The following is a 13,783-nucleotide window of genomic DNA, read 5'->3' on the forward strand; positions in this document are numbered from 1 at the left end:
TGAGGTTTTATCCAGAACTCGTCGAGAGGCTTCTGCTTGTGCATAAGCTTAAAATTTCCATCGTTACCCTGTCAATTAATTTTTTTCTTTTGATTCAAAAAATATGAGAGTCCAGTAAATCTCCCGCGGTGGCAGTGCTTGGGTGTGAATTGGTTGATTTACAATGGTTCGCAAACAATCGTGCTGGGTTACACAATCCAATAACTAAATCCATCATTGCAATTTGACTTTGTGAGGCGTAAAACGCAAAATAAAATTATAAAACAGGGCAATAATGATGCGTTTCAAACGTTTTTATGGAAAGCACAGTAACGAGTCAAAATCTCTTTCACGCTGTTTTCCTCAGGGAGAAAACAAAGGCTTACCTCGGATTATCTACTTGCCGCCAGCGACTTTCCCACTAAGCGACTCTCCAGAAAAGAGCCAGGAATAACTGGGAGACGCGAAACTAAATACGCACTGTAACTCGGTTAGAAATAAATAAATTCTGCACTTAACGGGTTAAAGTTAAAATAAAGAACGGGCGTATTGCAATATCTCGCGGCACCCTTGAGCATTGCAATTGGCACCCCAGGGTGCCGCGGCACCCCGGTTGGAAACCACTGACTTAACCAGTAAGATTTCACGTCGATGACTGTTAATATCTTTGTGCCATGGCAGCCATGAAGGCCGCATCAAGGCTAAGTAACAGTATATAACAAAACTTGAAGTTTTTGTCAAAATTGACAACATTACGCTACGGTGCGTTGCTTACAAATAATTGCCTACAGTGACTGTCCACTGTCAACCAGTTTGTATTTTATACCAACAGGATAAAAAAAAGAGATTATCAACAAATAGTGGACCGCTTTCTTTTCTCCTATTTTTCATTGCATCACAGGATTTGCAACAAAATTGTAACTGGTTAGCCTACTTAAGCTGGTTTTCTCTGTAGGTAATAAATGCTACACACTGATGCTGCAGCATGCATGAACTAATGCATCCACGAAAATAACAAGCACGAAGCTGATTATTATAATATTAATATAGATACTTGCGAACACTGGTGAAACAATGTTTAAAAAATCGCTAAATTGAAAGAAGTCACTTTGTATTTTCTGCATTGGCGATGTAGGCCTAAACTTTTTATTAAGTTGATTCATTGATTGAATTTTTATCCTCGGACTGGAAAAGCTTCTTGCAGAGCTTAATCCTGGCAGTTTCGCATACTTGTAAAGGCTTTGAATCACTGACGCAGGCCCGATCACCGAGACTGACAAACTGCAATTAAGTTTTTAACAAGTTAAAACAATCTAACATAAGGTATAGCCAAAATATTATTTGCTTGTATTCAAATAGCCTAGTTCCACAAACAGCAATTTGCATGCATCAAGGTTGCGTGTTTGTAAGGTTAGATTGCATACCGCAATCCACTGTTTAACACATTGTCCCATTGAAAGAACACCTCATCCACTGTTAGAAAAACAACTTGCATTTGAAGTTGTGTCAGCAACAACCCATCACACAAAATTCATAACTTGTTAGCATATATCTTCATTTGTCGAAATATCGGATATTTCAATGGTCTTGTAAACATATTTTCTGCAAGGCAAGCTCATAAAAGTAGCTCCACCCATTTTTCTTAAACAATAGGTTGTAGATTTGATTTGACGTTGATTTCAAGATAGAAAACGTTTTGTATACGTAACATGCTACACACTTGCTGTATGTGTACTGCTCTGCTGCAAGCCAAGGAATTTTAAAGTTTCAAGTTGTGCTGAAAGATAATTCATAGGCGTAATGCAATTGTGCAAATTTAAATGGCAAAGATTACGTGTCCATGGCTAGCGACTGTCGTTATTGCCACCAGGTGATCATAAAAATATCGAAATTCAATGACTTTACGAGCCTTTCGTAAACTTCGGGAAGAAAGTGTATTTAAAAATTGTACAAAACATAAAAAAATAACCTCAATAAATATATAAACCAACGATGGAAAGATTTTAGTTCATTGATTTAAGTATAGAACGAGTAAGCTTAAATATTCAAACTGCAACTATATTTAACCTCAGCAACTCGCAAGTACAGAAAGACGCGATGGAAATATTTTTGTTTATTTTGAGCACACTTGGAGCTTTTGGGCAAATTAAAGGTATTTGAGAACTTGGTGTAGTACAAACTTTTAAGATAAAGTAGCCTACAAATAAATCTATTTACAAAAAAACTTTTGCCTGTAGTGATCGGCAGCACTTAGAGTCTTGGATTACGAGTGCTGATATTTGCGCCTGTGGTGAAATTGAATAGATTGTTCTTATTGGTTTGAATCTTGCACGTAGCAGAAGAAATCACAAAAAACACTTTTTATTCATTTATTTGATGAGTTAGCATAAGATGATTTATAACTTTTCTGTCGATGTTTTCACAGCATTGTCTTATGGTTTACAATACAGAACTTAACATTTAAACACGTCCAATTAATGTTGATAGGACGTATTTGGTTACCTAATTTGATTTTTTGTTTTCCCTTTAAATCGTTTTCTCTCTTTACGTAAAAGTTTTGCGCAGCTCATATGATGAACTCCACAAGTAGTTTTCTTGGTGTTATGCAATGAATAGGCAAATAATTATGTGATAGACAGACATATGGACTAAAAGCGATTGACAGAAATAATATGGAGGTTAAACAAACCGTCAAAGCCAACAATCATCAATACCTTTAGACCTCAATTTACATCTTTTTACAAAGTAGGTTAAAGGCATACTAAATGAAAATTTCAAACGGGAATTAAGCATTAAAATGAGTAAACTGAACATTCAAGAATACATTTTAAAAACAATTACCGAAAAAAAAATTGTTTTCAATGGCGCTGGTAAGGCCCAAAGTCCAATGTTTCATTTATTTTCATTTTTTTCAAAATGACCAAAAAGTGCAAACACTGCTCGAGAATACGTCACTAAAGACAGCAATAACAAAAGCCACGTTACCACATCTGATGTTTTGAGCAAACTGTTTGATGTTTTGATGTTGAAATGTGTTGTTTTGATGTACATACATACATAGCCTACAGTCAAATCCCCCGCAGTAACAATTGTTGCGCGATTAGCTGATTGCTATAGTCTTTAGTGACGTAACTGTACGGTCGCACGCTTCGCTGTTCAGGCCAAATCTCGTTTTGAAAGCTTTGACAAAATCACGCGCACAATGGTGGTCAGACCGCAATGGGGCAAAATTTTATTGAAAATCGTTTTATGGTAGCATGTTAAACACAAAGAACGTGGAAAATCGCCAAGTCAGGTTTTTCTTTTAGTATCCCATTAAACATCTTTTTATAAAGTAGGTTAAACATCTTTTTACAAAGTAGGTTAAACATCTTTTTACAAAGTAGCTGAAATACCCTGCTTGGTATAAAACCAAAAAAAAATGATTTATCACTGCTGTTCTTGAAAATTTCAAAATCCAAACATGAAAGATGCATTCATACAAACTAGTGCTATTGTAGGATTTTTTAATTGCTATGTCTCAATTTTTATTTTACCAGTAACCTACATTTTTGTTTTACTAGCGTTAACATGTTGGGAATGTGAAAACGTTTTTTCGGATGAAGAGTGCTTGGAAAAGGGTTCGTTGAAAACATGTCGTCCTAACCAGGTTTGAAACTGTAGATTATTAGTTAATAACTTTTATATCCCGGCTTATATGAAAGAAAAAAAAACGTGAAAAGGTAAAGTAATTATCAGTTATTGAATGCACATTCGGAAATACAACTAAAAGCAATACAAACTTGCTTGGTAATTTATTGACTAAAAATCTCCTACCATACAGAGCCAGCGGGTGACTGTTTTTTTTTTCCGGTCATATGTCGGTAATTGACCGATTTTTTAGCAAAATGTCCGAAAAAAATATAGTCAATTCAGTCAAAATGTCCGAAAAAAGTATGGTCAATTCGGTCAAAATGTCCGAAAAAAGTATGGTCAATTCGGTCAAAATGTCCGAAAAAAGTATGGTCAATTCAGTCAAAATGTCCGAAAAAAGTATGGTCAATTCAGTCAAAATGTCCGAAAAAAGTATGGTCAATTCAGTCAAAATGTCCGAAAAAAGTATGGTCAATTCGGTCAAAATGTCCGAAAAAAGTATGGTCAATTCAGTCAAAATGTCCGAAAAAAGTATGGTCAATTCAGTCAAAATGTCCGAAAAAAGTATGGTCAATTCAGTCAAAATGTTCCTTTCGAGATAAAACACGACAACTTTTCTCAGCGAAACTTAATGTTGTAGCTAGTCAGGAAGTGCAAATTTTGGTTTGTATCAGCTACTTGAAAGGAAATATTTTCATCAGAAAAAATGACCGAAATAAATAAAAAATGACCGAGTTTTTTCAAGTCATTTCGGACAAATGACCGAAAAGTCTTAGCGAAAAAAAAATCCCAGAGCGGGTTATAAAAGTCAAATAATTGCAAACACTATAGGCCTACAGTTTGCATTGGTTGGTAATTCTTTGGAAGGTTGTTGGGTATTTTTTACTTGGTAAGATAATTCCTTGACAAAAAAATACTTTCTTAGCGGTCAATATGGTCAATTAGGCTACCATGGCTACCATTTTTAGAAAGCTTTGGATACTTTACAGAATTCTTGTCAAATTGAATTACGCAGAGGAGGTTGGGGAACTAGTTTACTCATCACCAAAAGATGCAAGCAGGCTTGGGCATGCTATAATAACTATATTCAGGTAAAGTCACATTTTCAGTAGATATTATCACACAGCATCATTTCATCATATCTTCACACTTTAAGATTTAATTCTGAAGTATGATGAGAGTTTGAGTCAATTGTTTGTCCAAGTTTGGTTAGGTCTAGCCTACGTTTGTGAAATTAAACAACAGCCCTCGGCAAGACATATCACAAGATGACATAACTGTGTCTTTGTAATGGTGTGCAGATCAACTAGAAAACTTAGTTTCTTTATCTATCTGCCCATCTACTGTTCGTAAACTCGTTACTTACCAGCTAAAGGTCTTGCGCCAACGGGAAAGTTGTTATCAAATTTCAAGACTCCTTTGAGACCTATGTGTCATCACGATGATTGAATAAACAACACTTCGTTTTTGTACCTTGTGTGTGTATACCTTAGTCTTGTGTGTGTGTACCTTGTTTTTGTGTGTGTGTGTAATTTTTTCTTGTGTCTTATTTGTTCGTTGTGTCTTACTTATTCTTAGTCTTGTGTGTGTATACCTTGTTCTTGTGTGTGTGTGCACCTTGTTCTTGTGTATTCTTTGTTTAGCCGGTTCCAGGCTTAGACGTTCATGCATAGTTCTTTACATTTAGTCTCTACAAGTATGCGAGACTATCAGGAATAACGAACCAAGGCTTTGTCGTGCTCAGGATAAAGATTCAAAACTAAACCACATACTATTGAGCGGTATTGAACCGGCACCAAGGCTCTCACCACTTCGTTATGCAGCGTTGCAACCACTATATAAGTAATAGTACTTTTGTTTCTCGGCAATCGATTGCAGGGGGAATTGATAGCGACAGGCGATAGATTTACTTTTACATGAACATAACAAACAATTTTGCTATTGATCAAGTGAATGTCATCTGAGGTCAATGTCAAATGTCATCTGAATCTCATCATTTAAACATGAGGCTGGTTGAACTTTATTTTAATTCTCAACTTATTTTGCTATTGATCTAATCATTATGATGTCACTCTCCTCTCAAGGAAATGATTTTTTACAACCGTGAACGTGTAGCCTACGCTTAGACACGACAATAATGACATCAATTTATTGAAGGACAACCAAAACACTTTTTTTTAGAACTCCGGGCAAGCGTGGAATAAGGTCCAATGCAACTTGAGGTCTCCGTCCGGGGTGTGTCGGTGTTGCTGCAAGACTGATGCATGCAATAAGCAAGGATTTGAGTGCTGGGACGAAGGTGAAGAGCGGTTTGTTTTATCTTGCTTGACATAACGTGGCAAGACCAGCTCACTGGCCGAGTGATTTTGCCTTCGGCTCTAGTGCTTTTAAATCTGATCGATTCCAGATCGGCTCAAATCGAAGTCTTTAAATACGGTACCCATTGTATTTTTTCACCTGATATAAAATTAAAAAATGAGCCCTGTCTCTAAAATACCTCAGCATTTGTAGAGTGACAATAAATAAAACCATAACAATATTATAATGACCGCAGCAAAAGCAGCAGCTAAGTTGTATAGAGTTTATATTTTAACAATTTTCTCTTTGTTAAGAAGATTTTTCTTGATACGATGGCGCAAAATGTGAAAGCGTAGCCTAATAGTTGACCTGAATTTTGCTTCCTCAAGGTTTAAAACAGATTTGGGGTAGAAAAGCGCAAGTTATAGCCAAATAAAAACTTTTGCAATCCTATTCAACCGTTGAGTTCAAGATGGGTCTTACAAAATCGCATTCAAATTATTCAACGTGGTTTGACATAAAGAGAGGTTTTCATGTAATACATGATACATTAACGACCTGTATTTGTTACATGCATGATATCTATGCATTACAACTATCAACATAATTAATTAATTATATTAAGCTCATGTGTCATGCTTGCCGTTATACAAGTCGCCTCAAGGTGGCAGCGTAGAGTGTAGTGACGAAAATAACGTCGGGAGCAGATGCACTTTCACATGTGATGCTGGATATACATTGACAGGAACGTCAACATCAACTTGCTGTAAGTTACCATAAATTGTAGGCTAACTTACATTGTAGGCTAAGTTACCATTAATTGTAGGCTAACTTACATATGCAGTAATGAAGCGAAATATAATCATGTAGGCCTAGTTGGATCAAAAATCGTTCAAATGACAAATGACACATGATCGTTTCCTGCAACATTTTATATACAGTCTTATAGGCTACCTGCCTACGTACATTACAACGTCATAAATTTTTATCGTACACTGTTGTTGTAAATCGTAATTATGTTGTTTAATGGTCAAAGTGTGTTCGGCGTAGGTTTTTTTTTTTTTTTAAGAAATTGTAGATTTTGTTTCATTAGACAGTTTTATTCAATAGGCTACGTAACGTGTGATGTAGACATAGTGAATGATGGCTAGTTTTTGAAATGTCATCTTGAAGATCCTGAAGGTGCGGCTACGCATTCAATATCCAATCAAATAAACCACACCCCCATTGGCCATTAGTCAATAAGTTACATTATATGTCGATCAAGTGGGTTCAAAAGCTACATTAACTTTTGTTGCAGTCAAATTTCAAGATGAAACTTTTCAATTAAAGAAAAATGCTTTGATTGTTCTTTTGTGATTCCAAATAGCTACTAGAAAGATTGGTTTTGAATCTTTATCCTCGGACAGATAAAGCCTTGATAGGTTATTCCTGGTAATTTCGTATACTTGTAGACAGTGGCGGCTCGTGGTCTCAAAACATGGGGGGGCTGCATCAACCAGTAGGCTAACCTAATATAAATAATTATAGACCTGTACCGGACTGAGTTATAAATGCACTGAGTTAGGGTTAGTAACACAGTAACATGTTCTTTTAGTTGGCTGTCGTTTAATGTTTTTATCATTTAAAGTAAACTTTTGATAATGGCTTGAATTTGGTCAAGTTTAGGTGGTCACCAGATGGAGCTAGTACTATTTTGGGACTTGGTATTCACTTAGTTGGTTAGATCTATGCTTATGCTTTCTAACGATAGCAAATCTGTTGAAATTGAAGAACAAATGAATAAATGGGAGACAATTTTCTTCAGGTGTTTTTCAGTGCATTTCCAACCCATACTTCCTCCTTTATAATAGTCTATTCCAACACGTGTGACGTATAATGACGTCATCATCACAAAAGGATGAATTGTGAAAGAGCACCAATAATTACAGTAATTGGCTTTACTTCACATCAAAACTAGTCTGTCTCAGTGACTTCTCAAAACACAGATCAAGTAAAGTAACCTACGATCCCTTCACCTAATCACCGACAGCTTCCACACGCTTACCCTAAAGATTTACGAGAAATAAGTTGGAATCCCTTACCAGGGTCTGTTCTATTTGCAGTCCCTACAGCGCTTGTTCAGTGACGCTAGAAAACTTTTTTCTGAAAAACCTACGTCATAAAAAAAAGAACAAGAAACACCGGACCTGCAGAATTTGCAGACCCAGAGTTGCCAATTAATTTTTGTAACACAAATTTTTTTTTTATTACAAAAAAAATTAATATTAAGAGTTTTTTTAATTCTTCAAGCGAAATAAATTAAAAAAACATGGCAAAACTATTTATATGTAATATAATTCACATATGCACAAACATGTTGGGGGGGCTGCAGTCCCGCAGTCCCTTATGACGAGCCGCCACTGCTTGTAGAGGCTTTTGACGCAGGGCCGGTTACCGAGATTGGCAGAGTGAAGTTTCCGGTGGTTGAAATTCTGTTTTCTGTGAATTAATCCAGAAAGCTTTTAATTACTAGATAATTTCAAAAACATGAAATTAACCAATATAAGACAATTTTTTTGTAGTACCCTCTGGACGTTGGAGCAATGGAGCACCATCTTGTCGAAAAAATGTTGTTTTATGTTTGCCGCGTTTGGAGTCACCCACAAACGGAAATATAATGTGTTCTAATGCAAACTTAGGGGAAAGTATTTGCAGGTCAGTATTGGGTTCTACTTAGATATGCTGTCTGTACCATAAGCAGCAGCAGTGAAAAAGCTGGTTGATCGCTGTTGATCTATGAAACTTCTTCTTTAAGTTTTAATTGCACGATTTGGGATAATCAGACCAAGGATAAAAGTAACAGATTTTTGATTATATTATCATTATGGGTATTTTTATGGGTATCCTTTTTTTTTATTTTCACAGTTTCCGTAACTTCATCTCTTTTGTAGTTTGCATGGTTCTTCCTATTATTCTCACCACTATACGATATTACACCACGATATTACAAACCACTTTTTAAGTCACATTTTTTATAGGTTCACATGTGATCCAGGCTACACGCTAGGTGGAGCCCCAGAGTCAACTTGCAACTTCGATTCCAGCTCACAAAACGACGCAGGATGGTCATCCCAGCCACCAATCTGCACGGGTAGGCCAGTTGCAATATAGTTAATCGACCTTTTAGTTTTGTATTCAACTTTAACTGATATTTTAAGAACATTTTCATGACGTCATATTTTGATCGCATTGGCTACAGTTGGCCTTGCTATATTAAGACAGTAGGCTGCCTGTAATGTAGGCCTAAGTAGACTAATTTAGGTTTGCTTGAAGCAGCTTTTTGCACCTCTTCAATAGGAAATTTAGTTGGAAACTAAACCAAGACGGCCCAGTTTGCCTTGAAGCGAAACGAGTTATTTCGACAGTCGCATCTACGAATGCATTCAGCAAACTACACAATTACTAGCCTGCTTTGCTTGGACAATGTTAGGGCCACTCGCCAACATTATCATTGTTTCCACATTAGCTAGAATCATAGCCTAAGAATGAAGCTTCCACTTGTTGTAGCCTACTGCTGTTATCTGTAAATTCATTCATCTACTAGGCGCCACTGAATAGAAAATTGTTTTTGAACGTGTTTTGGTTTGGTTTTGAATCTGTAGCCTATCCTCGGACTGACAAAGCCTTTTGAACTGTTAGGCTATTTCTTGTAATTTCGCATAGGCTACTTGTATTTCATCCATTTGGTGCCGCTAAATGGAGAGCAGTCCTTAGAATGCGTTGCTCCACCGCACACCCGAGAGTCGAACTAGCGCCGCTTGATCGTGAAGCTTTTCCGCTCACGAAGTCACGCGCTAACCAACTAACTATCGCGGCGGACACACCGCGAGAGAGATACAGTTTCTGGATCTTGTAGTTTTATGTTATTCACACAGTTGGGCCCTTTACCCAGTTGGGTGCTATCGAGACAAATAAACGTGGCTTCTACTTATTGATTCTTCAAACACATACGTCTTTCTAAATGTACAAGACTTTGGCAATTTAATAGGTACCGTATATTAAAATGTTATAGCCTATATTGACATAGTTGCCTGACTGATGAACTTATTGAAATATTGTTGTTATTGTCAGGGCGGTTGAGAGGATAATTTGAGCTCGGTAATAATGAAACCCTGGGCCCCAAATCAAGATACTTCTAAGATAAAACCAATATATCCAAACAGGGATATCTAGAGAAGGGGATATGAAGGCTCGCAGCGATTGCCTTATTCTCATGACACTACCAGGGCGGTAGTTTGTAGTGCTTTAAACTTGTGGTTCTTTTTAAAATCTTAGAAAGTTTTGTAGTGCAGCTGGTACAATGAGCTACAAAAGACAGTTAGCAAATGTTACGTAGAGCATATTTAAAGAATACTTGTTTACAAAGACAGTTGAAAAGTTACCAGCTAGCTGTTTTTTTTTTAACAAAATCTTTGCAGTAGGCTAGATGTAAAGCAAGTATATGGGTAGTTGAATTAACAAGCAACCGTGAGCATGCTGTAAGGCCTGATTCTAATAACGCAATGCAAGTTATCATAACAAGATTTATTAAACTACTATCGGTGCCAATTGTCATTTTACGATAAACAGAGATTATTTACGATAAACAAAAGCCCTTCTATTGTCAGACGTAATAAAAGCCTTCGTATCCCCTTCTTTAGATATCCCTGTATCCAAAGTATATGCGGTAGTTTCTTCAAGTTCTTGGGCCCCTTGGAAAGGCTACAAGCCCCTAAAACCATCCCGGTCCCGAGTCCAAAAGTACCCCCTGGAGTCTTTTGTTAAACTACCGATAATTGTAGCCTACCTATAGCGCCACGTTACTGTAGGCTATTAAATGGTCTTGACAAGTTTACATTAATTAGAAAACTGTTTGTTCCACTTTTTAAACAAAAATAAGTTTTAAACGTTATTGTACCGTCAATTTTCAAGGTTGAAAACGATTTATTTTATCACTTTTCTACAGCAATCATTTCCCCCAGCAGCTGTGTTGAAGAACAGAGAAACCCCGTCAATGGTATTGTGTCTTGTTCTGACGGTTCAAATGCAGGGAGTGTTTGCACTTTTGTGTGCAATCAAAGTTTTATGTTAATCGGGAAAGAAACGACCACCTGCCATGACGAAAATGGAAGTAGTGAATGGTTACATGCTGCACCAACCTGCCAAGGTTCGTCTTGTCTCAGAAGTCATAAAAGCTTGCTTTAGTAGGGCAATGAAGATATAACACTTGGACATAGAAACGTTTTATTAGGCTAACTTTGATTGTTAGTGTCGGCTGCATAGTTGAGTGGTGAGAGCGCTGAAACGGCAATCGAAAGGGCGCCGGTTCGACACCGCTCATGAGCATGCGGCTGTGTGTTTTGTAGCACAATCAAAGGCATGCCTGCAGGTGGACACGAAGATTGGCTTCCTTGCCTTCCCGCCCACTTAATCTAAATCTTCAACAACCTGGTGTAAACCTGGATACGACAAACACAAATTGTTACACCATGTTTAAACATTTATTCAAGGCGTAGTTAATTAGTAGGCCTATAGGTAACATCTGTAAACCCAAAATGGTTAGATTGTCTTGAACCTTGATTTGTAGCTAGATTAATATGTAGGCTATTGTTTGTTATCTAAGGGGTCTCACAAAACTTTTAACCCGTATAACCTTGCATAACTTTGTCAATTTTAATGCTTTTTTCATTCTTTTTCAGATTTAACTAAATTAGCCCATAACAAATTTAGATCTGCAAGGATGAAGTACACCAAGGAAGAGAAAATTTTCTGTGTGACTTTGTATTTGGAGTCAAAATCGTACAAAAAAGTGCAGTCAAAATTCAGGCAAAAGTATGACTTCAACAAATTTCCATCAAAACCACTCGTTTTTTATTGGGTCAAAAAGTTTCAAGCTACTGGATCATTTCACAACAACCAGACAATGCCTACAACACCAAAAAATGGGAGAAAAAAGACAGCTAGGACTCCAGAGAACATTGCTGCAGTTAGGGACTCCGTTGGGAGAAGAAATCGATCCGTAAACGGGCCCAAATGCTTGGTCTGACCCGGTCCTTTGTACAGAGGATTCTGGAGGAAGATTTGAAACTCTATCCATACAGGATCCAGATAAAGCATAAACTTACTGATGCAGACAAGGCTAAGCGAGTTACCATGTGCCAGTGGTTCATGGACATCGTCGAAGAGGACCCTGACTTCCTTGACAACCTCTAGTTCTCTGACGAGGCTCAGTTCACCCTGTATGGGTATGCTATGTCAACAGTAAAAACAATGTGTTCTGGGGCACCTCTCCTCCTGATGAAGTGCTACAGAGGCCCCTGCACTCAGTCAGATGCACTGCCTGGGTTGCAATTTCAAAACATGGCATCATTGGCCCAATCTGGTTCGAAGCTGAAAATGAGAACGCAGTCACCGTCAACAAGGAGCGTTACCTTGTGGTCCTCCAGCAGTTCTGGGCCGCTCTGGGGCGTAGAAACAGAGCCAGAGGAAGAAGCCCGTTCCTAAGAGCAGAGCAATGGTTCCAGCAAGATGGTGCCACCCCCCACACTGCTAATGTCACCCTGCCGTGGTTGGATGAGAAGTTTCCAGACCGCCTAATCAGCCGCCGCAGAGACCCTGAGTGGTCCCTCCATTCCCCGGACCTCAACCCCCCTGACTTCTATCTGTAGGGCTGTTTGAAGGACAATGTGTACCAGGATAATCCTCAGACCATCTCTGAACTAAAACAAGCCATCACCCAGAAGATCAGGGCCATCCCAAAGGAAGAATGTGTTCGGGTCATTGACAACTTCGCTCGCCGTGCTCAAATATGCCTCCAGCGCAACGGTGGCCATCTGGAGCAAGTTTTATGAACTGCTGTATTACTACTGTGGATGTAGTATCACATTGTAGGCATGTGGTTTTTCAGAATTGTTAACATCTCAGCTTTCCATTTCAGTTTAGTTTTTGTAACTATGTTGATTGGTTCATAAAATAAAGCTATTTGAATGGGTTAAAAGTTTTGTGAGACACGTATTTGTGCGTAGTTTATGGGTTTCTGTTGTTTCGCAAGCAAAATGTTTGCCTTCGTTGTGAAATTTGTTAACTTTAGTTCGTTTTTCTTGAAGTTATTGTGGACGCAAGTTGCGCAGTGATTCAAAGCAACCCAAGCAATGGTTTAGTGAGTTGTACTCATGACAAACATGTTGGAAGTGTTTGTAGTTTTGAATGTAACAACGGATTCACACTCATCGGACATGAGATCACAACTTGTGCTGATGAAGATGGAACAGCTATGTGGAAATATGAAGCACCTGTTTGTGAAGGTAGCCTAACGATCCTGATTGTAAATATATATTAATCGATGAGCTACAAATTTCCCAAATCACAAGCTTTCTTCTTCAATTGCTGCAAACGTTTCCCAACTTAGGGTAGAATTTATTATTATCTGGGAACAACTTTATGGGAAAAATAGCCAATCAGCTTAAATTAATTTTATCGCTTTTCTACAGCAATCATTTTCCCCAGCAGCTGTGTTGAAGAACAGAGAAACCCCGTCAATGGTATTGTGTCTTGTTCTGACGGTTCAAATGCAGGGAGTGTTTGCACTTTTGTGTGCAATCAAGGTTTTATGTTGATCGGGAAAGAAACCTCCACCTGTCATGGCGAAAATGGAAGTAGTGAATGGTTACATGCTGCACCAACCTGCCAAGGTTCGTCTTGTTTCAGAAGTCATAAAAGCTTGCTTTAGTAGGGCGATGAAAATATTACTTGGGCATAAAAAACGTTTTATTAGGCTAACTTTAATTGTTACACCATTTTGAACATTTATTCAAGGCGTAGTTTCAAAAAGCCGTAGGCTACTTAGTAGCCC

The 13,783-nt window shown here is 37.8% G+C and overlaps 1 protein-coding gene across 1 annotated transcript in view; it reads left to right on the forward strand.

Moving 5' to 3' along the window:
• The first annotated feature begins 2,076 nt into the window (after positions 1 to 2,076).
• The window catches only part of LOC145771828 (complement receptor type 1-like), a 35,594-nt gene continuing 23,887 nt past the window's right edge, over positions 2,077 to 13,783 (forward strand). The window contains exons 1-11 of the mRNA XM_082583561.1: positions 2,077 to 2,131; positions 3,543 to 3,628; positions 4,602 to 4,703; positions 5,794 to 5,911; positions 6,536 to 6,683; positions 8,931 to 9,043; positions 10,898 to 11,098; positions 11,631 to 11,763; positions 12,194 to 12,595; positions 13,132 to 13,235; positions 13,422 to 13,622. Of these exons, the coding sequence (XP_082439687.1) occupies positions 2,077 to 2,131; positions 3,543 to 3,628; positions 4,602 to 4,703; positions 5,794 to 5,911; positions 6,536 to 6,683; positions 8,931 to 9,043; positions 10,898 to 11,098; positions 11,631 to 11,763; positions 12,194 to 12,595; positions 13,132 to 13,235; positions 13,422 to 13,622 (1,663 nt within the window). The remainder of the gene's footprint in view (positions 2,132 to 3,542; positions 3,629 to 4,601; positions 4,704 to 5,793; positions 5,912 to 6,535; positions 6,684 to 8,930; positions 9,044 to 10,897; positions 11,099 to 11,630; positions 11,764 to 12,193; positions 12,596 to 13,131; positions 13,236 to 13,421; positions 13,623 to 13,783) is intronic.

This window comes from Aplidium turbinatum, chromosome 6 (genome assembly GCF_918807975.1).
Source record: "Aplidium turbinatum chromosome 6, kaAplTurb1.1, whole genome shotgun sequence".
NCBI lineage: Eukaryota > Metazoa > Chordata > Ascidiacea > Aplousobranchia > Polyclinidae > Aplidium > Aplidium turbinatum.